Here is a 25,304-nt window from a genome sequence, read left to right on the forward strand (position 1 = left end):
TTTTCAGCCAAGCAGTAGGCAGCTGACCCCATCAAATGCTGAGGACCCGGTACTTGCAGACATCAATGGAGTCTCAGCCAAGGGTCCAGCCAGACCAGCTGATACAGGTCATCTCTCAGCTGATACAGGAGTATATTGGAATGTAGCTAGGACATTATTCATCTACAGCTCTTCTTTAAGGGCCATGCCCCATTCTCTTTCATCCTATGTATTCTACTCTGTGGGTGAGCCACCACAAGAAAACAGAGGCTGATCTGAGGAGGGAAGAAGTGATGCACTGGTTTTACTCTTCTGCAGTGCCATTGATGATGTGATTGAAGGAGAACGGAGAAAATTTGTACCCAGCTCCCACGTAGAACTTGTTCTGAAATTCCACCCTAGGGAGGAGCAGAGGGAGGCATCAGTGTTGCCTGTAGGCAGGACCTACAGCCAGCCGAGAGGCTGAAATACAGCACCCATGGGAAAAGGGAGGCCAAGAGATGTGGCAGATTATAAGCTGCGAATGTAGGCCCTTAATGGGACCAGCAGTGAGACACAGGCAGCCCAGGGAGCAACGTGGCACACATCAGCTCTGACTTTCTATGGAGCCAGACTGGAAATGCTCATCACGAGGCCAATGTGCACAACCTTGCCTGGTAACCTGCTTCTAGAAGCTCTGAGAGCTTGGATAACCACCTGCTAATTACACTGGAGGGAGACGGACACCTCCTCTTCCCTGCACAATGACAAGAACCTGCACCATGGTTTGGCAGTGTTTATGATTTGTGTTAGGACATTACTTGGTGAAAAAGGCCATAGCTTGGGGCTCGGGTAGGATGCCGAGTTATGGACGTGGTGAAGGGTGTTTGGTCACCTTGGTCTTGCTCACATGCTGACGGTGGGTCCACACCGCTGTCCTTGCCTGCACTGGTGATCAGTTAAGGCCAACATGGGCTAACTTGGAGCTGGTTTGCCACAAAGCCTAAGCAGCCTGAAGCTCAACTTGGGCTGATGACACAAGCACGGACCCAGGTTTTTATCAGGTTTTGCACTCCCAGCTGAACTCCTGCTGCCCTTGTAAGCAGTCATGTTAGATCCCTGGGTGGGATACAGAGCCAGTGGTGTGGCTGTGCTGCCTTCGGGCCTTGTCGTGCAGCTCAAAGAGGCCTCAGTGGCTCTGCATGTTTACCAGGACAGAACTGCAGGTTGCCATTTGCCTCACATGCTGACAACCACCACAGGTGCAGGAGGACAAGCAGGTTGCTCTGGGAAACAGGTCAGAGCAGGGATCTCTGAGTTCCCTTTGGAAGAGTCCCTGAATTCATTTGCCAAAGGCAACTAATGGTCCAAAGCACTGGCACAGCATGTCTAACACTGTGCCCAGCTGTTCCCACAGCCTGTTCCCTCCCAAAGACTGATCTGGGAAAAGCTCCAGAGGGCCATTCCTCGTACCAGTGCAGACGCAAGGCGTGCAGGAAGGCCGAGAGCCCCTCCATGACCAGCAGGATGGCTACCGTCAGCACCACAAATGCCGCGAAGATGATGAAGATGGCGATGAGGCCTGCCCAGCCGCTGCTGCTGAGCCCGTTGTGCATCACCATGGTCCAAAGGACCTCTGACAGCTCTGCAGAAGGAAATAAAAGGAAAACAGTGCTGAGCAGCAGCTATGGACAGATGCAGCATGCAGTCTGCCAGCTCACCCATTTTTCCCGGTTTGTAGAATATGTATGCCCTTAGCTAAGCTTTTTAGTTGCTGTATTTTATTTGGGTATCTGTTCTCCATGTAAAGTTAATGTGTATCAGCTTCCACTGCACTCTTACTAAGCTCATTTCTGTGCCAAGAAGTACAGCTCACCCCTGTCAACCCATGGCATGCCACACCACAGCCCCCCCTCCTTGCCCCCTACCCCTTTCTGTTTTCCGTTTTTTGTGTGCATAATTCTTTAGGACAGGTGCAACTCCTAGCCAGAGGCATTACAGCAATATTAATAAAAAGCATTTTAGAAAAATTAGAAACATTGAAAATCTAAGTTCTTGCCTGAGGCAATTTCTAGTATTTGAGCATCTGTTTTTATCACAAATCAAGACAAAAGACACTGAAATGCTGTACATTTCTCATGGAATGTAATGTTCCACTGAATGTTTCTGGGAAAAATCCCAGTGAAAATGACAAATTCCAGAAGCTCTTGAGCCAGACCTTTTCTTTCTTGTTTGCTGAACAGAATCAAAATTACTGTTTCAAGTAATTTTGTCATTCATCTGCATACCCTAAGGGTACAGCAAGTGCTTCTTGGTAAAAGCAGCTATGGCTCCCATACTGCCTTCACCTCCATGGACTGGACTACACAAGTGGACTGCACCTCCCACCATGCCAGACACCATGAGGACTGTTCCAGAGGGGTGGCTAAAGAGCAGGGCAGGAAATGGGCCCCAGCCAGAGAATGTAGTCAGAGCTGCCAGGGATCACCTCTGAAAACTGAGATGCCTGCCACGAAACACTTGGAGTGATCTAACCAGAAGCAAAACATCCTGACACATAAATGTCTACAAGGAGAAACTTGGATTTCATGAAGAAATTTGCAGGAATAGTCAAACACCAGCATGGTGAGGAGACTAAAGGGGGACAATCACTCACGTGCATGGGCCAAGCTCAGCGCCCAGAGTCGCAGGTAAGAGGCTGTGTTGGAGATGCAGCCAAGGCAGTATTCAATGGTGTGGATAGCTTGGTGGACAAATACATCTCCAAAATTGAACTGAAACAACATATAAAACCAAAAAAGTTTTATTAGTTCTTACTTCAGGGCTTTCTGGTTAGCAGAGCAACACTCCACCAAAGGTTCTTCTTACTCTTTTCCTTGCTATGTCCTGAGCAACACAAAGGTATTTCCCAGGAAAAGAGACTGCTCTGAAAAGTGTCAGTTCTGTATGATCTTTCTATACATTCTCGCTGGAAAAATACAATTCCAGTGAAAACGAAATGTTTGGGGAACAGCTCACATTCCACTCTTACGATTTCAAACCCTTAAATGTCAATCCAGTTGCTGCCAATCTCTGCGATTTCTTATACAGAGAGGAATTCTTATGTAAAATAGGGGCTTTTTGCCTATGGGCATACACATTTTGGGAGATATCACTGAATAACTGTATCTCATAATAATGAATAAGCAAATCTGTGAAGATTCCCTGTGACTGGGAACAGCAAGCCATATCCACACTCAATATTGTTGATACTCCCAACTGCTACAAATATTTTTGTCACTTTTTCCTATGTTGCTTCCTACTGTAGAAGCTCTTGACAATATCTGCCAAAGGAAGGATTCTCTCCCTAGTCAAAAATTCTGGCTGCCAACTTTAAATGCTTCTTTGCAATTTAGAGGAAGGAAAGCTCACTGACTCTTGGGAAAGAGTTGACCTTCTCTGGGTGCAATGTGGAAGTGAACAACCACCCCTGAGGAAACAAAACTTGAGGTTTGTAAAAGCTTGAGGTTTGTAAGAATGCATGTCACCACCAGGCAAAACCAAAGGAAAAATTCAGAGAAATTAATTCAATGAAAGTTCAAACCCTATTCTATTTGAAAACACAAACTGTTACAACAGTATGTGTTGATATCTTGTTAGAAAGAAGGGCTGGCAACTCTGCAAAAGTCTTCTGCTTGACTTTGTGTCTTCTGCTACTACTACAATTTTCTGTCCAAATTTTCTTACCTCTCCATCGTCACCCTCGTGTCCTTCATGGCCACCGCTGTGGTTTCCCTGGGAAGCTTTCTTGGAGTGATTGGTCTCTGGGACATCTACCTCATTTTCACCTCCTGAGTTTCCTGAGATGGCTTGAGAATGGATCTTTCAGAAACAAAATGCAGTATGTTTGGTTGATACCAAAATGAAGAAGTCCATGCACAGAACTCCCTCAATAACCTCATGATGGGTAGCACATGAAGGATTATATCATGAACACGAAGACAGTTTCAACAACAGTCATCAAGGGCAATAGAAATTGAATATTCCCACCAAATCGCTAATAATGCCTAAATGTTTTCCATCCTAGAGCATTTTCCAGTGATTCCAACTATATTGTATCTAGTTTCTAGTGTCACGATGTACTCTTTGATCCCACCATGAGAAGACCCATCACTTTCAGCAAATGAGAAAACTAAGGTACTTTTAAAGCTGATGATCCCAATTAGATGGGTACAAATCAAAGGAATTAGTGTCAAGTGAAAGGCCAACAAAGCCTGAGAGGACCATATGACTCAATGAAGGTCACACGGTTCTTGGATACAGGCAGAAATAAAATTAAAAGCTCTTGATTCACTTTAAATTGGCAAAAACCTTGTGTCAACTTCTCTACAATTATTATTTACAGGACTTTTCTAGAGGCCTGAACAACCCGTTCTAATAGTCCTATTATACAGCTTAACCAAGCAGAGACCTCATGGCTTCTGTCAGGTTCTGCCTTATCACCCTTTATAGCCTCCAGCAGGTTTCATGGGAAAGGTCTCCTGACAATATATTGTTTCCTAGTGCAGCAGTAATGATTGTCACACCCACTTTATCTTTGCTTTACCTGAATGTCAGCATAGAAAACAGACTTTGCTGCAAACATATAAATCTAGGGGAATGTAGGATGTGATCAGACAGCTAACATATGAAAATTAGGAATAGAAATATGGGGGCACAATAGGAGGTGGGTAAAACCTGTCAGATGTTCCTGGCATAAAAGCAGGAGATGGAGTCAGCCATGTCAAGCCTTCATCCAAATCCCAGAAGAATGACAAAATAAGAAATTACAGTGCAGAGACAGGGCTGAAAAGGTCTCCCAGGGACCTCGCTTTCAATTATAGGTCAGAAGTGACTGGGTTGGAAAAGGTCAAGCAGCAAAACCAGCTTCTCTTTCTTCAAATGGAAACATCTGTGCCCTATAAATGGTACTCCAGCCACTAACTGACTATAAAGAGAAGTAAATCTTGACTGACAAGTAAAGTCCTGTTAGTGCGGTAATGGAGATAATTAATGATCAGCTGGGAAACTGCAGCTGCCGCAGCTGTGTGTTGAGAAGCTGTGGGCAAACCACAGAGCCCATGGGAAGGAGGGCTCTGTTAATGTGAAGGCAATCACTTAAGGAAGAAAGAACTACCAAAAAGCAGGCAACAGCTTTTAAATCAAACCTCTCCTTCAAGCACTATTGCTCTCTCCATAGCCAGGACTTTTACAGATGCCCCATTTCTACAGAGAGCAAACTGATGGTTAGTGGAGATTGTGGACTGCCTACTGAGGCATTTTCCCGGTCTTTCCTTTACCAGCACTTCAATCTTTCTGAATCTTCTTTGGTTTTGGATACAACAGGTGAAAGAGTTTGGTGTCAGCTTAACAAGTAGGGTATGTCCTTTCCAGCAAAGCTCCTGCTTCCAGGGAAATATTTCCTTCACAGGAGATATTTAAAAGCTGTCTGGACACAAATGTAAGTAATGAACCCTAGGGAACCCTGTTTCAGCTGGGAGTTTGGACCAGATGAACTCCAGTGATCCCTTTCAAATTTAGCCATTCTCTGATTCTACTTTAGATGGTTTGACATGTCCATACAGAAGTCCTGGGCATATGCTGCGTAAAGCACACTTTGAAACTGTCAGAGAAAGCCTGAGGTCAGAGAAATGTAAAATTACATCACTGCAAAGACTTTTTGGGGTCTGTCTCCCCAGCTTCGTCTTTGCAGTACTGAATCCTCCCCAGCTGATCCACATCCCTTACCATGTGCTGTGCTTTCTGGTGGTTGGCTCGGAGGATGAAAGGTTTAATTAGGAGCATCCAGGGAACAGCAATCAGAGCAAATATGACTAAGAAACTCTGCACTTCTTTCTAAAAGACAAAACAGCAAGAGCAAAAATTAAAAAGTTGCTTTACTTCATTTAGCCAACTACATATATGGTTAGAAACCTGAGTCTATATAATGGTAATTTTTTTTAATACAACAAATACAACTCAACTCCCTGTTTTATTTGTTGTATTTGACTGTGTATCTTCTGCTTGCGAGAATAAGAAAATAAATGTATAGTGCTTAAGGCTCCAGAAAGCACATTTAGCTAGAGATGGTTGGAGACCTGGAGATGAAACGTTTTCATACTGAAAACGGTTAATTTACCAAAATCTCATGCTATTGACTTGAACCTGGCTACTAAGTGTCCCAAGTGAATGTTCTAACTGTGTGAGTCAGTCAGGCTGCCTTGCTTTGATCAGTGTAGAAAGGCTGCAGTAAGAACCAAGTCATTCAAGTCTTGCCCTGGATTTACTCCACATCTGCAATTCCAGAAAGAATTGAATCCCCATAGCTTGGGTTTGGTAACAGGTTGTCCCCACAATATAATGTGTTCTTACATTGCAGTATGGCATCCCTGTTGCTGTCCAACAAAACTGTTGGTACTTTCAGAAAACAGCAACATCAAAACAAACAAAGAAAACCTTAAACCACAACTTCTGCACTTCTTAAAAGCTGGCTCAGATGTCTGATCACCTTATGATTGGGCTCATACAATATTTTCATTCAGACTACCCAGGAAGATGTCACATTCTGTTCCTGGTGGGACAGGGGGACAGGAATATAACAAAAAAATTGCCACCTTGGGACAGCTTTGGGTTGTTACAAAGCACAATGTTATCTAAAGACTTTTTAAAGTCTGGGAAGACTGTGTTTTTCCAAAAACCCCTGAATCCTTAACACAGTTCCTTGGAGCTGATCAGGGCTCTCTACTAATACTGACTTAACAGCTGTCCCTAAAATTGAGCTTATGTTGAAGTGCCCAGTGTGCAACTGTAGATGTGGCTGCACACACAGGGTTGGATGCAGCACTTGCTTGCAGATTATTCATTGATGCTGCTGATGTAAAATCAATCAAAGAAAAAAATTCCATGTTCTGAGAATATAAATAGAGATGACTTTAAAACAAGTTTTCTCCTAGGAGATTTTTTTGCTTGCCTTTTTTTTTTTAGTGAACTCCCAAGAGGAGTTATTTCTGACAAAAAGCTGCCAGAAAATCCTCTAGTTACTTCTACTTCTTTAGGTGAAAATGTCAAGTATTAAAGCTTTCCAAAGATGAATTAGGAACTTATCTTATAGGAAGAAAGGAAGATGTCTCTAGCATTGTGACCAGACTGCAGGACAGCATGCCTGCAATACGCAGCTTTGTATCTTTAGTCACACTTTGATTTTTTTCCCCCCATAGTATCTTCCACTGCATCATTATTCTTGTCAGAATGACAAGAGATTGTCAGAATGAAAGAGATTTCCTCTGCATCACTGATTGATAGCTGCTTTCCCCTCTCTGTTGACAAGACCAACACAAATACCAGAAGAATAAACTTTACTTTTGTGACTGACACTTGTGATTGAGCTTCTGAGCCTGTATCTTTATGCCCACCCTCCACAACACCCACTGCAAATACAAAACTACAGTGGATTCAGGCTGCTTGATCCATACCTGATGCAGATACAATGGAGCATTGGAAGTGTCACCATAGTTGAACAGAAACATGTTGATAAAGTGGATGAGGATGCTTGGTGCACTCTGGGATGAATGGACATCAAAATGACACCATTTGAAAATAATCATGAAGACCAGGTAGCCAAAAAGAGAGATAATAAAAATCATCTCTGGAATGAACTGAAGGATAATGTTTATGTATTTTCTGAAGTAGCTGGAAATAATCAGGAAAGAAAACTAGAGTTAATACACTAGATACTAATACAAGTTTGCACCCAAGTCTGGCAGTACTTAGTTTTTGGAAAATAACCTAACAAATTTACAACTATCACTAGCCAAGAAAGAAGTCCATAATTACAGGCTTTATCAGTGAAATCCATTGTTTAAATAGAAAATCTCTGTTATACTGATTATCTTCAGGTTTTTGTACTTGACCTACCAGTATCTCAGCAACTCAAAAGATTATTACACCAAAATAAAAGACAATTAAAAAAAATTTTCTTATTCACAAAGTTGAGTATTATATGCCAAGAAAGGTCAGAACCAGGTGTAGTATCAATCCTGCAGGGTCCTTTCTGTCCTTGAAGGTCACTACACTCATTGCAGCTTTGGAGAGTCTCTCAACACAATAGTGTCAGCCCCCATACTCTATCACCATTTTTTATTTGTTGTTGCAAAACATAAAGGCAGAGATATAGACAAGTGCACCCACAAATCCTGACCAAGAGCTGCAAAGATAGGCAAAATGCACATGCTCTGCAAGATTTCAGTGTGTTTTGGTTTAGGCCAAAAGAGCTTGTCCTTCAGGAGAAAAGTTGTCAATAGTGGGAGGTGCTACATCTTTTTAATTTAGTGTGCTTCAGTATTTCTGCAGAACTGAGACTATAAGAAAGTAAGTTAAAAATAGATTTTATTGAAGAAAATACCTGCAATGTTATGGCTTCCTTTGGACTTAGCACTGCATATCAACCATTGTGTGAGTGAGCCAGTGTATGGGACATTTCTACTCACACCAGGAAAAGGTCAAAGTTCAAATCATCTCTCCAAAATATGACTTTCTCTTAATGAAGGACACCAGTTTAATGATGAGGACTTGTGTGCTGCTGCAGCAACAGGCTTGCTGAAATGAACTTACATGTGGTTGAAGAGACTGAGTATCACCCCAAAAATCATGTGCACAATCCCTATGACAACCGACATCTTCATTTTGTAGGAGTTCAGGAAAGTCAGTTTGTTCGATGCAACATTCCAGATCTTTGCTTAAAGGAACAGGGAGAGAGAGAGAAGAATAAGATTTTCAGGTGTTTGATCAATAAAAGGTTTGTGAAAGTTGTTGCTTTGGCACCATCAATTTACTCCTACCAGCTCTAGTAAGAGGGTAGCAATGCACAGAAATCTAGATGTTCTTTTTATTACTTTTAACTCTGCCAAGGTATTAATCTAAAATGTATAAAGTATTAAACTTGTTTAACAAAGGAAATAACAAGGATTTAAAATGATCCTACGACTTTGCCTCAGTCCTCCAGAAACCACTGCAAAGGATGGTAGCAGAACCTAGATATTTTCTGTCATTTCCTGTCCTTAGGCTGAGTCATCATCTTTAGCAAAAGTGGAAAGGCATGAGAAAATCCCTCCTGCTGCAACCAAAATTAGTTCCACCCTCACCAGAGAAGCACTGAGGACAGAGCATTTTCAAACTTTTTTTTGAACTGAAAAAACTCTCTTTAACTCTTTGGCCATGGAGATCAGCTTATTGCCTGCCTCTCTGCAGTAGCTTTTTAGTTATGTTAGGACATACATCCCTTCTCAGTCCTGCCTTTTTTATGCTACAGAGCTTCAGGGCTGCTTCTCCTTTCTTCTCAAACTTCCTAGACCCCAAAGTCTTCTGTCCTCAGAGACAGTAAGTAGACACCACTTTTCAGACACTAAGTATAGCACCTGAAGAGAAAGAAGGAAGATAGGATTTTTTGGAGGGTGAAACATTAGCTTTTACGTGTTTGTTTGATTTGCTTTGCCCCTTCTCTAGATACCAAAGAGACTGCTTAGCTTCTTCATCTCAGTGTGAATTTTTTTCCAAGACAGACCTCAGTCATCTCAGCAGGATTTGCAAAATGTAGAGTGATCCATCCTTCAGGGCACATGACAGAGATAATCTCCTCAGAGAGGGCCACGCAGGGGCTGGTGCTTCCCGTTCACCCCTTCCCTGCCAGCACTTGTTCTGCCGTTCTTCCCTCCCAGCCAGGACTTTTACACTCTTGAACAGGGAGAAGCCAGGTTGGAAGAGGTAGGCTAGGTCAACCTGAATTAGGGCAACGTGCAGAAAACTCAACTGCTTCTGAGGTAATTTTCTGTACCAGACTGCCCACATCCTGGGCAGAGCTTTAGAGCTGAGTTTACAAAAAACTGACTGCAAGGTCAATGTCTCTGAGACCCAGGGGAGGACAGAGTTCCTTTGGGTGACCAATTGAAATGAGAGTGCAACCAGCAGGGATGGGAGTTATTTGACTAATATGGAGACTGAAACAGGAAAGTCTGATGTTAAAAAGTGCATTTTGATACATGATAAAGACAGAACAACAAGAAAAAGGCAAATAGAACACAGAGAAGAAAATGTGGCTAAGTTAAATAATACTGCCATTTATTTCACATTCCATGCAACAAATAGATTGCATGAAATTTGGAAGTTAGCCTTCAAACTGGTGAGCTATCTTTGGAATGGGTTAAATACTCAAGTAAAGAAACAGAGTTCAGCAGATGCGTGGTAGAAAAGAAACTGTAGCACAAGACCACTCTCCAGCAAAATCAAACTTCCTTTCTGCTTACTGTTTTGCTGCTGCCTGTGCAGAGTTGTTAGCAATACATCAATTGCAAATTGCTAAAGGATAGCATCAGAAGGACTGATGAATGGTGGGGGTGAGTGGTGGTTAATGAAGTTGTATTGAACAGTGTAGTGCCTGAGCATGATGTAAATAGTATGGAATAAGGTGTGGAATGGGCTGATTTTGCCTGGGTAAAAGATATTTTTCTTCACAGTGGCTGGTATGGGAGTGTATTTTGTATTTGTAAACAGAGGGTAGATAGTATGGAGATATTTTTGTTATTGCTGAGCAGGGTTTACACAGAACCAAGGTCTTTGCTGCTTTTCATGAGGATAGTGAGGAACTGGAGGGGTGCACGGGAGGCTGGGAGGAGACAGAGCCAGAGTAGGTGACCCAAAATTACCAAAGGAATATTCCAGACCATATGACATCATGCTCAGTGTATAAAGTGGAGGGAAGAGGGAGGAAGGGGGGATGTTTGGAGTGATGGTGTTTGTCCTTGCAAGTCCCATCACATGTGGTGGGGCCCTGCTCTCCTGGAGATGGCTCAACTCCTGCCTTAAGTAATCTCTGCCCTAAAGGGAAGAGATTACTTAATTCTTTACTTGTGTGCACAGCTTTTGCTTTCCCTGTTAAACTGTCTATATCTCCACCCACGAGTTTTCCAGCTCTCACCCTTCCAATTCTCTCCCTGATCCCACTGGTGGGGAAGTGAGCGAGGGGCTGTATGGGGCTTGGCTGCTGGCTGGGGTTAAACCACAACAGCTGTGTAAGGAACAAAGAGCAAGAACTGAAAAGCACAGCTTCAGGAGAGAGTGCAGGGTGCTACTGATGCACCTGATATGCAGAAACAGGACTGAAATACAAATTATCTTAGAGCAATTTAATTTAATTACCGGATCTATTCCAAATGGATATGGATTTCCAGAGTAGACTCCTGGGACTGCTGGATCCAACTGCAGCACTGCATTGTCTAGAAGCACATCCTTACTACAAGAGAAAAGGGAAATGACCTTTGCAGCTTAATCTCTCCATCGAAGCCCACAGTATATTTATGTGAGGTGTGCTGAGGACTACCACAGGATATCTGTAGCTGACTCCAGCCTTTCTGGGACCTGTTATCCTGCACTTGTGTGCATGTAAATGGGCCCCACATAATGGCAGCCTCCCTCACACTGATAATTCTCTATGCATCAGTCCTGGACACCTGCAGATTTTTATGCACATCAGTGCCTGAAAAAACAGCCGTGTTCCCGAGGACTCTACATTTCCATTTCAATAGTGAGTTCATCTGTGTGTGTCAGACAAAACCTCTGATTCATTCATGGCTGCATCCACAGCAGGGAGTCTTTCCCTTCCCCACACAGGCAGTTTCTCTTTCTAAGCCTACATGCTCCATTTGGTGTGTTTTTACTTCCTTCCTACATTTAGCACTTACTTCCAAGTGTTATTTTTAAACATGGGGATGATATGCCAGGAAGAACCAAAGAAGTTGAATGATTTGGAGAAGCAGTCATTGTAGATGAAGCCAGTGTACATGGAGAATATGCCCATGAGCAGGATCAGGTAGCGCCCGCTGAAAAAGGTGTTCCAGATCTGCAGGAGGAGAAGGCAGTGCCAGTGACCAAAGTACCTGCAGGTCCATCAGTTTGTGGGCCTCAACCAACAGTAGACATGATTGCACTAGTCTGTGTATATACAATTATTCATAGAAAATTTTGGGTCCCTTAGGCCCTCTGTGTATGAACAGGTAGAGCTGACAAACCTCTGCCTCACAGGTATCTTTGAACCATCTCCAGACAGCCCTTGGGAGGCTGGGTGTCCCCTTTATCCAATGGGGCCGATGAGCCTTTCCCTGTGCTGATAGGGTGCACCCCTGGTACTCACCTCATTAGTGCTTTTCTGGGCCAGAAGACTCTTCTCATTAATGACCATCCAGAGTGCGAAGCCCAGCATGACAGCGCCGTGGCCACAGTCCCCAAACATCACCGCAAACAAGAAGGGGAAAGTAATGATAGTGTAGGGAGCTGCAGGAGAGAGAGGTCAAGAAGCTCAGCTCTCTCTAAACAAAAAGGCCTCATCAAAGAAGCAGGCCATTCCTTACAGGTACTGCCCTAAAAGGCCTCCTCAATTCCTCCCCTACACACCAGGCAGTCAGATCGAGCGCAGAACTAGCTTTACAAAGAATGTTCAGTTGTATGACCTGTACCTTCCTTGCGGTTTTATCCTTTGCTTCTTACCTCATCATAACAAACACCATGTGTAGACAACTACATTCTGTTTTGCAACACAAAAATGCATTTGAAGGTTACTATCAAGTTTCTCAACCTGCTCAGCCTCAACAATCTGAGTTAATCTCACCCTTTCACATGGGCCCCCATTTCTAGGTTTCTATTAATTCTCAGTGGTCTGAAATTCTCTACCATTGTTTCAAACTTTTGTCAGGTCCTTTTGGCCTTCTTTGCCTCAACACAGTGAGCTCAACTTACATTTCCCTTATGAGTATAGTTCTTTTCCTCAGAACAGCTACCTCACCATTTCTTCTCCATCCTGTATTTGTATAGTTCCTTATTTCCATCACAATCATCCACTGAAGACCAACAGCCAAATTCTTTGCCTGAGAAAATCCATGCCTATACACCAAACAGTTCCAAAATCGTTCAGATTTCTCAATCAGCAATGAGTACATTTTTTAGGATAGTGAGAGAGCTCAAAGACTTTACTTTGGCTCATGCAAACCAGATGTATGTAGCTGAGTATTTCTCACCTGGGTTCATCTCCCTGTAGTTGCCCACACCATATGCATCCACGATGTTCTGAAATCCAGCTGTGAACTTGTTGGTCCTGTTGAAGGTGGGTGGTGCCATCTTGGTGTGTACGGCAGTGAGGATGGGGGCAATCGTGGAGCCACTACGTTCCTGCAAACCCAGTGACAAGGACAGACAGAGAGTGGAGAGAATTAGCCCCACAACACCACTTCTGGCTCAAGGGTCTGTTACAATCCTGCTAACATTTAATGCTGACCTTAAGCTCTGTCAAAAGATGAAAGGTCAAATGACAATGGGACAACCACAACTTAGAAAAGGGAGCCCCACATTAGAGTAACAGACCTGTCTGAACATATGCTCAACATACAAACAATTCAGTGCAGGTGAGAGTTTCAAGGACCCAAACTGTTGTTCTCTTACCATTCCTTGATGGAGAGCTCTTTTTATCCGGTCAGCATCAGCCACTGGGAACCAGATCTCTGCAATGACACACTGCTGGGTGACGTCGATGTTACAGCAATTCAGAATGTGGTAGATGGCCTTGATTTTCTTCACCTTGATCCCCCAGGACCACAAGTTGGCTGCTGCCTCATGCAGCAGTCGTTGGCGGTGGGACTCGGTTTGTGTTATCACCTGTAAGCACAACACAGGGCAACACTCAAGATAGGGAAGCACGGGGGCATGAGCTACTCAGTTAATTGGAGAGGGCAGCTGGAAGAGGGTGGATGGAAAGGAACTATTTCCATGAATGTGTGGGGTATCCTGGAGAGCAGCATCTGGAGGTGTGGACACAGGATCACTCAACATCAGGTGCACAGTACTGCTCACCAAGAACTCTCCCTGCACGGTCCTGAGTCACTGTAAGTGTAGAGGAGACCACTGGGAGTTACTTAGCTGTGGGACTGGCTCCCTACCCAGCTGCTTACAGACTGGCCACATCTCACCACGTGCTCCCAAGCTGGCATCTCCTGCAGGCAGCTCTGTGCCACAAACCTGGGGAATATCACACCCGTGAGTAGAACTACAGTTCATGGTCTTGGGACCTCCATGCATCATGTGGCCACCACAGTGCTGCTGCCTAAGTGAATATGGAGGTAATGAGATACGGTTGGGAAGACAACCTGTGTGGTCTGCAACGTGGTTTTAGACAGGACAAATACCAGGGCAGGTCCAACTTGTAGGGTTCAGTCATCAGTAAAGCCACTGCCACTTACTGTGTTTAAATCCTCAATTCTTGTGTTGACTCCATCAAGCATTTCTCGGCGCTCGGTGGCAGACTCTGGACAAGGATAGACTGTGGCACGAAATCTAGCCTCAGTAAGAGAGAGTTGAGAATAACCCATTATTTTATTTAAATTTTATATAAAATCCGACTGAGTTTTCTTCCTCTGTAGCTCCTCTCAGCTCAAAGGTAGGGAAGCTGGACTTCATTCCTGACCCAGCAGTATACTCTTCTCACATAACACAAAGTTGCACCTGGTCTCACAGAAAGGTGCAAACAGGTGCCTTTATCCCTTGATGAAAATAAGGATCCCTTTGCCTGCTCTAGCTGAAAAACCCTCCTTGTTTTAGGTGATACAAGGACCTGATGTCACACAGAGGTCAGCACTAACATGTAGACGCCTCCCTTCCATCCACAAGCTGCTTGAATTGAGACTCAAGAAAAACCCGTCCTGGCAAAGGCAGCCTCGCTAACGCAGTTGCCAACAGATGTCCCTGTTGCACCAAGGTTGGAAAAATACAATATCCCTGTCTCTGCACTACCCTCCTGCAGGCACTGGGAGAAGGCATCAGCTGAGCTACTGCTGCACTGCAAGCAAACGCCCTTTGTGCGGGCAGGCTGCATAAAGTAAATAACCCCGTAAAAACAGACAAGCAAGGAAGCAAACAAACAAAAGGATGGTATTTTCAGGATAAAATAGGAGAATGGCTGTATGCTTCTGGTCCACCTGTTTGGCTAGACACCTTGGGAGCAAGGGAAAGATGGGTGAAGGGTTTTAAACACCTGAGAGCAGTGTCTGTTATATCATACTTAGATAACCAGCATGAAAGCTTTTATAAGCTTACCCCCAAGGTTCTGTTTGGAAGATTCAGTGGGTTTGTTTAGTGTGGTATAAGAAGGACTAATATGGGATTCTAACATGACTAATGTGGAATTCTAATGTGAGTGAAGGTCTCAGCTCTACACAGGTACTGTTTCAGCTATAGCATGGAACTCGACCTTCTCTAGTGCAGCTGCAGGTCACTCTGGTGTAAAGGAGCTTCCCCCAGTGCAGCACACTGCAGTGTTGGACATTCTATGATCCCAGCACAGACAATTAGAAATTAGTTGCATGTCTCTCTGAGAAGTGTGCAGCTACCTGTCCTGCCTGCAAAGCAAGTCTCAGAGTACTCTTCATGCAGAAGAGCAGGCACAAGGGGTTCCCCCTGGGACCTTACAGGTCACAGGGTGCACTGCTGCTGCTGCTCTCTGCCCGCAAGCCTGAGCTGAGATGAGGTGCTGCAGTAACTAAAATAGCAGATATCCTTTTTTTTTTCCTGTTTGGCTTGTTCAGGGATATCTAGTGCATGTGCCACCCCTGCCACTTTGATACTGCCCATCAGATCTGCAGGAAGAGATCCTTCCTCTTTGCAGAGCAGAGATCTCCTGCCCCTGACCTAAGGCAACACATTTCCACCATCCTGCTGTGGATATGCTGAGTAAGGGTTGCTGAAGGGCTGTCTTTCTGCAAGTGAGATGAATTAAAAGATGTAACAGGGTCATAGGGGTCTATCCCTGCTTAAGAGACAAAAATGTACAGGCTCTGTGTACAGATAAGCATCATACTCTGGCTTTGTATGAGAGCAGGATATTTCACCACCTGCTCTACAAAATCAGTTCCAGCACACATACAAGTGAGTACAGTTGCAAATTGAACAAAACATGCTGCAGTTTCCTAGAGATCAGCCCAGAGCTGTGTGTAATGACAGCACGTGCTCTTCAGCTAAACTTCCCTTTCCAGAATTTAATTTCTCCTCACTCAACACCTGGTATTCATTTCCAAAGGTTATTCACCCTGCCTAATTATTTCCATCTTCTTATTCTTCACAGCTCTTAGTTCATCTATAATAAGGATTTTTAATCAAACTTGAAAGCTTATTCCTCCATGCTGTACAGTTCCCCCATTCCCAATAACGTTATTGCAGCAGTGCTGCTTTGATCTTTTAACAGCCATTTTGCATACTGAGTATCAGCTTTGCCCTAATGGCACAGACATCTCTGAAAGCTCCAGGAGAATTCAGCAGGGAATCCTTACATTGATAAACTCAGCTTAGTATTCACATTAGTACTGAGGCAGCCGCAAGAAAAGGAGGAAAAGAAAAAATCTTACATTTTCCTCCTTTCTGCTCCCTCTACACCTTTCACTAATAAATTTGTGCATGGGCTTAATGCTCATGAAATTGGCAGACTAATGTTACCAATTAGAGTCAAGCAGGGACTACAAGCGTAACCTGAGGCACACAGCTCTGCAAACAAATCTTAGCCTGCCTTGCAGGAGGCTGGCTTAGACCAGTCCCATGATTTTTGCAGGATATTTGCTTGTCATGAATGATGACTTAGTGCTAAGCAGAAATATCCTGCTGGGGCTGGAATGACACTGCCATCTGCTTTAGGTATAGTCATCCCTGCCTTAAAGGTGGACCAGACTAAGATGTCCTGGCCTGGGTACCAGGGATGGCTGATGGCCCACAGAGCACAAAAGGAGGGTCAGAGGACTAATACATTTAGAAATCTGCCACATAGGAGAATATCCGTATAGATGGGGATATTAGCAACCAAAAATTTGAAAGGAAGAAGGAACAAAAAAGATGACTTCATTAGCACTGCAGAGAGTGTTCTGTGGATTTGTCTTTGGTAGGTGTATTTTCCTTCAGTTACAAGGGCTTGATAGGAACCAGTCTAAGTTCCTTCCTGCAAACCTACCACCACATACATCTGCAACACTAGCTCCTAGAAACTCTGCACACCACAACTTCCCTGTAGGGATCTGCTCACATTTTCAGTACTGCCTGATCCCTAGCTGCAGAAGATTGTGCCTATGGTTTGGGGGATTCTGGTGTCAATCAACAACAAATATGTTGACAGGCATTGCGTTGCTTGTTCTTTCACTCCCATCCTAGGAAAAAGTATTTGGCTTTTGACTGCAGGGAATTTTTAATGCTGCAGGGGAGAAAAAAAGACATCCAAAATGAAGAACTTTCAGCACTCTACGGGCAACACCCTCCAGTTCTAAATTATGACCTGGTGACTTGCAAGGCCATCGGCAAAGGGGAAAATCCAAAGGGAAGCATTCCCCACCAGCAACTGCCCATGCAGAAGGGAAGAAGGGGTCTGAACAGCATTTAAAAAGCAGGCAAAGAAATGAGACATAAGAGGGATGTGGGCTTGATGAAGCAAGTCCAAAGGAGGGCCAGGAAGATGCTCAAATGCATGAAGCACCTCTGCTATGAGGAAAGGTTGAGAAAATTGGGATTGTTCAGTCTGAAGAAGGAAAGGCTCCAGGGAGGCCTTACCACAGCCTTCCAGTACCTAAAGAGGCCTACAAGAAATCTGGAGAGGGACCTTTTACAAGGGCATGTAGTGACAGGACAGATGGGGAATGGCTTTAAGCAGAGAGTAGGTTTAGGTTGAATATTAGGAAGAAGTTCTTTACTGTGAGGGTGGTGAGGCACTGGCACAGGGTGCCACAGAAAAGTTGGGGATGCCCCATCCTTGGCAATGTTCAAGGACAGGCTGGATGTGGCTTTGGGCAACCTGGTCTACTGGAAGGTGTCCCTGCCTATGGCAGGGGAGTTGAAATGAAATTACCTTTGAAATTCCTTCAAACTCAAATTGTTCTATGATTCTATCACATGCAGGAAATTGAAATCCAGAAAGAGAACGAGGCTTGCTGAAAACTCGAAGACCACTGGCAGCAGCAGACTGATCCTGCACAATGGCTATGGCAGAACTTGTTTGTCTCAGCTTCAGGATCAGAAGTCAGTGGCTGAGAGCTGGGAGTCTTCCCTCATGTCTATGACTGCTTCATAGACAAATGCCCACCTCAGGAGGGATGAATTTCCCTCTGGATGGGCATTGCCCTCCACTGCTCCTAAAAGGTACCTTGGAGGGCCCCGTTTTCAATGCAGGAATTGCTAACAGACCGCAGGGCTCTGTCATTTCTTGGAACTGAAGTCAGTCATGCCAGCTGGATGAAATATCTACCTGCTTTTATTCTGATTAAAGGCAGGATATAAGGAAAGACCTGCCCTGAGTGCAGATGTCAGGGAAGAGCAATTGCTCAGCCTCTCCCTGCAGGCTCTTGGCTGGCCTTGCCTGGCTGAGGAGCTACACCTGAAATGGGTTTGGTGACAGCAGACAGATCCTCTCATCAAATCTGATTTACACTGCAACAAAGCTCATTGGTCATCAGTGTTATGAAAGAGTAACAAAATATTCAACCTGAATTATCTTTTCAAGATGCTTAACAGGGTGGAAACAAGTCAGGTTTTATGAAGCTTTCATTTCTCTCCTGGGCTCTGTCTCTGATTACACAGATATTGCTCAAAGGCCTTAGGAAAGGGTTGAATAAACTACAGCATGATCTTTCTATGAAGAAATGCAGGAAGGCTTGAGAGCAAGTTGAGGATTACCACGCGTTTCCAGTCCTCAAATTAGGGCCCCTAACTTTCAGGAGAAGAGTGCTGAGTATTTTTTAAACAGTCCCCTTTTAGATATCCCAAGTAAAAAACCTAGCAGCTCTCAAGAGCTGTATGCCACTTTGGCAAATGTAGGATCTTGATTTCCAAGTGCTAAGGTGATGGATGTCTTTCATGATTAGGAGCAGCAGAGCTGAGGAGGGAAGGGAGGTTGGTTGCAGAGCTGACAGCTGGAGATCTGATATCTAGCTCCAAATTCAGCCAGCCCGGACTGCCAGTAACCACCTCCAGAGGAGTCATTGTGGCTTGCCCACAGGCCTGCCTTACCCATCACAAATCTTCTTGATTTTTTGTTTAAGCTGCTCTCCTTGATAGAAGATAATGAACACATTCTTCTTCACCTCTTCTCTCTGCAACACACAATTCAAGCAGTATTTAACACACCCAGAGTCCAGTGCAGGAAAGTTGGTATCTTTTTTTTTTGCAGCCTCTCCACTGGTTGTTTTATCCCCCATCCCCAGTTTCCCATCAGCAGTGTTTTCCCCAGTGCTCTTTCAGGAAACAGGCATGGGCAGCAGTTCTGGGTTATGGGGGAAGGAGCAATGTGGAGCAGAGGGGACAGAGTTCCACTGGGGCACAGGGTTCACCCCAGAGACACCAAGGGGAATTGACCCTCCATGGCTAAATACAGGTGGGGACAGCCACAGTTCACTTCCATGGTGGTCCCTGTAATACAGCTGCCCTGTGAGGCCTCATGTGCATCTTGACAGACAGGAAAAGGAAACCACCTCAACAGTAGCAAAAGGGGAAAGCAATGTCAGAGAAACTTCTCTCATCCTCAAACTGTCCCACCTTTGCCCTACAGGCGCCCTTAGACACACTGAGAGAGGCAGCCAATGCTGCAGCATGGGCCAGGTCCCCAGTTTTGTGTAAGCATCCACACAGGGCAGAGGAAACACAACCAGGTTGGTACCTACTGTCACAGGGTCCTCCATGGGGGTGTCCATTTCTGTGTACCTCAGGTAAATGTTTCCCCTGCAGGCTCGCCACAGTAAACGCTCAAAGGGGATCATCCTTTCCCTCTTTATTACCCCTGCTGTGAATCTGAGCAGAGTTAAAGATAAATTAATTACAAGCCCATTCCATGCCTTTTAGGACCTGTAGCACACATGATTTCACAAGCCTTTGTTTTCTAGTCTGTGCTAGCCAGGGCTATGCTTCTGCTGCAGGCACTTCTAGGAAAACCTTCCCTGCTCAAGCCTGGCTTTTATCTCAATCTACTGACTTTAATCTATGTTTCTTTCTTAAAAAAAAAAAAAAACAAAACAACAAAACAACAAACTTTCCAAGATCAACAGGTGAAGGTGAAGAGAAAATTCTGGCTAGAAATGTAAGAATGGAGAGATGCCTAAAGTCACAAAAATGAGAGTGTCTGAATGGCAGAGGCAGAAGGTAGAAATTTTGAAGTGCTGGTTTATCTTTACTCTCCTGTGTTCCGTTTCTGAGAAAGCATCAGACTGCAGCCCAGTGCAATAGCATGGCTTTTTCTGTGGTTAGACATCCATCCATGAGGACCAGATGCCTGAGTCCAGAAGTCATGGGTGAGGTGCCTTAAGACAGCAATTTTCAGACAATACCTACTAAGGGATCACTGGAACTGGTGGCCTGGAAGCAGAAGTCCATTTGTCCCACTGACCCATAACCTGACCATAGATTTGATGATAGTTTCTGAGGACAGTCACTCTCTTATCTTCATGAAACAGCTGTGCAGAGGAGGCTGATGAGCACCCTCTGCTAAGAAGCTGAAGGAAGCTGTGCCAGTGTCACAGCAGTGCAGCGCAGGTGGGAAGTCTGGCCAAGCTGGAGGCCATCACCAATACACACCCCAGCTTGGCAGCTGCAGCAGCAGGAGTGCTTCTCAGCTCCAGCAGTCCAGATGTGTCTTCAATAAAGAAATCATCTGGCAGATTGGTTTCTGCCTGGAAAACATTAGTTTTATAAAACACTATTCAGCATTGCCAGTTTGAAAACTATTTCCACTTTTTTTTCTTAAAACTTTTTCCCCAAAGGTAGCTTTCCATGGAGATTTCCATGGAGATAAGACCGAAGGAAAACCAATGAAAATAAGCCATATCTTAGCAATGGAAAAGCATAAGTGCTATTTTCAAAGAGATCTGTGAGCTAAGTTTTAGAGCCCCACTGTCTCACAGAGCAATGCTGGCTCCAAAGTGACTAAGGTGTTTTTGCAAACCTCATCATGGCTTGTGATAAAGACCTCTAAAAGCAACATACACCAAATGAAAGTGCAAGTATTTTTAAGAACTTTCTACATCTCTGTTGGAAGGGCAAAGAGGCCTCTCACCTCGAAGAAATCCTGGGTTTTCTTCAACAGATGTTTGAGCTCTGTCAGCTCAAGGAAGTTCTGCTTCAATGTTTGCTGGTTCTGGTTGGCTTCCAGCAGCTCAGCTTCAAGTTTCTCCAGCACTGCCTGTTTAGGGTCCAAGCACATCCAGAAAAACTCTGAAGCAGATCAGTGGCTCTTTCCCAAGCTGACACCAAATCTCAAACAACAATTTTGATTTTTTTTTTTAAGGGATAATACAGAATTATTCAACAAACAGTTTGATAAACACTTTTTGTAGGAAGTATTCATCAATGCCAGTGCATCACTTTCCCATTGCAAGCATTCCCTGATGGATGTGTTGTCCTCTTCTGGCATTGGAGTTCTGATGCCCCTGACTCAAGCACAGGCAGGTAGGTGTGTGTGTGGCGTAGGTGTCTCAGCCTGGCTGGGTATCTCTGTGGCTCCTCACAGACATCTCACACCCCAGACTGACTGGCTGTCATTTTACTGACTACAAAAGCAACCTACATTAGTTTAGGTTCATTAGCGATAGGCGAAAAATTAGGTGATGACTTGGGGCCAGGAATACACCAGGAAACCAAATTACTTGTGAAGCTGAAGCCCTTGGAAAGCTTGACTCTCCTTTCTAGTCACCTTCATATGCAGCATTTTAAAATTACCCTGTCAGTAAACTTTGCTACCAGCTGGGCTGGAATAAAGCATTCCTTGCATATCCAAAAGCGAGACCCAAGTATTTGTGTCAGGCCCCAGCTTCACAAAACCACTCCCAGCAGGACAGGCAGTCCTGGGATTTTTATGCAGTGAAGTGGGTTTTAACATCAGGTCTCTTGGTAAAACACCAAACCCTTCTTATTGTCTCCTACAAGATGATGAGGCATTCTGTGAAAGTAATACTTCTTCATTAATATGGGGGACCAGAGGGATGTTTCACAGGGCATGGTAAAAAGACTGGGCTCCTTTAGGATCATGCAGCAGGACCAGCTTCAACCTAAGTGCTGAGGCAGCAACCTGGGGAGCACCTCCTTGGGCAGGGGGAGTTGTGCTAGCCTCAGGCACCAGACCCTTGCAGGGAGGGCTCTACTGAGCACATTACACAGACAACCTGGGGCACAACATTTCCTTCTCCTGGGCACACTCCAAATTCTGTACCTCCATATCAATCATTTCCCGAGGCAGGGGTGTCTCTGGATACTTTTCTCCTTTGACTATTTCAACATTATCTTCCATCTCATTTTCCAGAAAACCTGCAAGGAAAGGGCACAGAAATCTCAACACAGGATCATCCCTGGTGCGTCATCCTGGTCACCAGCTTGTTGCTCAGCCAGGACCAAGCATCCTGTGGAGGTGTGACAAGATTAACTGATACATGAGTGCCATCATCCCAGTGCATACATACAGCCACCACGGAATTAACACCCCCAGCCTCCTTCCTCAGTGGAGGTGCTGTTTCTTCTGAAGCCACGGCGCCCATTCCCACGTGGCCAGCTCCCAGCCCTGGCACAAAGGGACACCATGGCCCTCTCTATTTGGGGCAGTGAGTAAGGCCCGCAGAAAGCTCAGGTTCCTCTGCTTGGCCAACAATGCCAGGTGCTGCCACCATGGGTACAGTGGGCACCAGCATTGTGGTGGGGAGAGTGCAGAGCTCCCGGGACACACATCCACAGGACAGTGGGAATACAAGAAGCTCTGCTGCTTGTATTTTAAGGACTTATCCCAAGGCTGAAGCCCTTGGCCAGAAGAAGTGTGTGCCAGCGCCTGGTGGACTGGTGTAAGAGTCAGGTTATCTGGACCAGCCTCCTGCTTATCCCCAGATTTATCTTGTGATTTTGTAAAAGCTAATTAACAGTTTTAAGTTCAGCTAACCATTTTCAAAACAAGGGCAACAATTTATTGCCCATATGGGGTGAAGTGGTAATTAGCTGACGCATGGAAAACATTTCCAGGGCTCAGATGAAAACATCACCATTTTGCCACTAATTCTGCTCCCCAGTGTGAGAGCACTTAAAGAAATAAATCCCACACCACCAGTTGGCAGGAAGCCGATTGCATTTGACAAGCGTTTACTTACGCAGGATTCTCTCCAAGGATTCGCACCTTCTCACTTCATTCACAAACTTTCTCTGGAAGCTGTTGACATTCACATTCAGCTAAAAACAGGAGGGAAAACAAGCCTGGGGCTGAAGGCAGCACAGTGCTGTGCTCATTTTTTAACACTAGCAGAGAACAAGTGCCTTTGGTGTGGATGGCAAACACCACTGGATCTGAGAGGGTCCTACTGGCAGGGCAATACCATAGGATTCCTCATGGCCCAGGACCTTCCCCACAACCTGCTGTGACAGCAGGAGTCACAGAGGGGCCTTCATGGAGACACTTCCCGTGTCCTCATGATGCAAAGGGTTGCTCTAAGGTTGTGCAGAGGGCTCGCAGAGCACTGGGTGGGGTCTCAGGGATGGGTGGGGTCTTGGCATGATGTTTGGGTTTCAGATTAGCCTTGGGGAAATCCTGCTCTCACCATGGACTTTTTGGCCTCCCAAAAAGATGCACCTCCTACAGGTGCATCTTTCCCAAGTGCTTTGAGAGAAGGACAAGCACACTCTGGGGCATGTCTCCAACAGCTCAGCATGCCAGCCAGGCACTACTCACATCTCTGAACTGGACCAGCCCCAGCTCCCCCAGCTCAGCCACGCAGCAGTAGGCAGCCTCCACCTGCAGGAAGAGCTGCCTCAGGCTCATCTCCTCACTCCGGAAGACAGAGGCCATGCTGGCACTCTTCTCTGGCCGGGAAGGCCGTGGGAGTCCTCGTGGCAGCAGCACAGTATCCCTTGCCCAAGCAGGTGCAAGAAGGCGCCAAGCTCTGCAGGAACATAGGGTCACTGAGTCAAAGTGCTGGAAGATAACACAGTGCTGCCCATCACATTCCCCATAAGGGTTTCTTCCTCTTCTAAGAGCCTCCTTGAACCTACATGAGGCTTCATCCCACCAGAGCAGGGATAGATGCTAAGGTATGTGTGTGCCACAGGGAAAGGGGAGAGTCACCAGTCTCCTGTGATAAATGATGAGCAAACACCCTGCCCTGTCCTCTGCTGAACCTAAGCACTTCAGACCACTGCACTCAGGCTCTGTAATTTGGTTTTGGATGCTGTGAGTGGAAATAACTTAATTTCTCTTTGCCTTAAACACACAGACAAAAATCCCCCAAAGTAACAAACCCTAATGATTTCACCTTGCAATTAGACAAGTGAAAGAGGCCTGACTGGCTTTTTGTCACTGTCATTGATAGTGTGAACATTGCAAACCCATCTGGAGCATGTTATATGGGTGTGGGGAGAAGAGCAAACTATTTTCTTTAAACTAAAACAACCTTTAGGATTTCAAAATAATCTTTTCCTCATAAAGGACTGTTTTCAAAACGAGATACATGAAATAACATGCATTGCATAAAATTTCCTATCATCTCTATGCTCATTATTATTTACTTTAAATAACCTGAACATAGAAATTGTCTTTAGTTGTTCTCACACAAAATTAACTGATCAGCATGTACAAACACAGTGATTATCTTTTCCCAGAGAAAAACATGCAAGCAGATACACTTCTTGCATGCATTTAATTTTGTACCAAGCCTGTTTTATAAATAGCAAAACAAAATCCCTTCATAACGTCACTTCTACTTGTTGACAAGGGTAGCAAGTCAATCGTCTTTAACCCCTTCTGTCTCTATCAACCTTATCTTTCAGCATTTTTAAAATAAATTGTGGATTCTAAGAATTCTCTTTATAATATACAAAAAGATTAATCTTAAATATAAGAGAAGCATTTCAAGATATAAAAGGCTTATTTAACAGGAGCATGATAGTCACAGGTCTGTATTTGCCCAAATGTCCTGGGAACTTTCCTTCTCTCTGTACCCATTCACTCGAAAATTTAGGATACTGAAAATAACTAATAGCTTGTTAAAAGAAAACATCATGCACCAGCTTAAATGGATTGAGTATATACATTTTAAATTTGATTGGACATTTTCCAGCAAACTGTATTTTTCACAGGAGAAAAAGACAAAAGCTGCAAGAGACTCACCACTCATGCAAATTATATCTGTGGTAAGTAAATAAAAAAGTTTAAGAGACCACCAAAGTAGCCAATCCTAATTTCTTTAGACTGAAAAGTGTGAAGAAACTATAAACTAAAGCAGTTTGAATATCTAAACCTGCAGTTAGCTTCC

General features: G+C 44.5%; 1 protein-coding gene across 1 annotated transcript; it reads right to left on the minus strand.

Moving 5' to 3' along the window:
• Positions 1-23,857, minus strand: ATP6V0A4 (ATPase H+ transporting V0 subunit a4). The gene is made up of 20 exons (XM_041485935.1): positions 23,726-23,857; positions 23,151-23,229; positions 22,232-22,326; positions 21,080-21,205; positions 20,602-20,696; positions 19,695-19,821; positions 19,045-19,127; positions 14,253-14,346; positions 13,459-13,671; positions 13,038-13,188; positions 12,158-12,297; positions 11,709-11,866; positions 11,167-11,260; positions 8,587-8,705; positions 7,449-7,665; positions 5,725-5,832; positions 3,685-3,819; positions 2,615-2,732; positions 1,432-1,603; positions 1-377 (listed from the first exon to the last, which is right to left on the minus strand). The coding sequence occupies exons 1-20, from the start codon at positions 23,840-23,842 to the stop codon at positions 284-286; spliced, it is 2,535 nt and encodes an 844-aa protein (XP_041341869.1). The 5' UTR covers positions 23,843-23,857; the 3' UTR covers positions 1-283.
• Between the last annotated feature and the right edge of the window lie 1,447 nt (positions 23,858-25,304).

Source organism: Pyrgilauda ruficollis, unplaced genomic scaffold (genome assembly GCF_017590135.1).
Source record: "Pyrgilauda ruficollis isolate IOZ18807 unplaced genomic scaffold, ASM1759013v1 scaffold73, whole genome shotgun sequence".
Taxonomy (NCBI): Eukaryota; Metazoa; Chordata; class Aves; order Passeriformes; family Passeridae; genus Pyrgilauda; species Pyrgilauda ruficollis.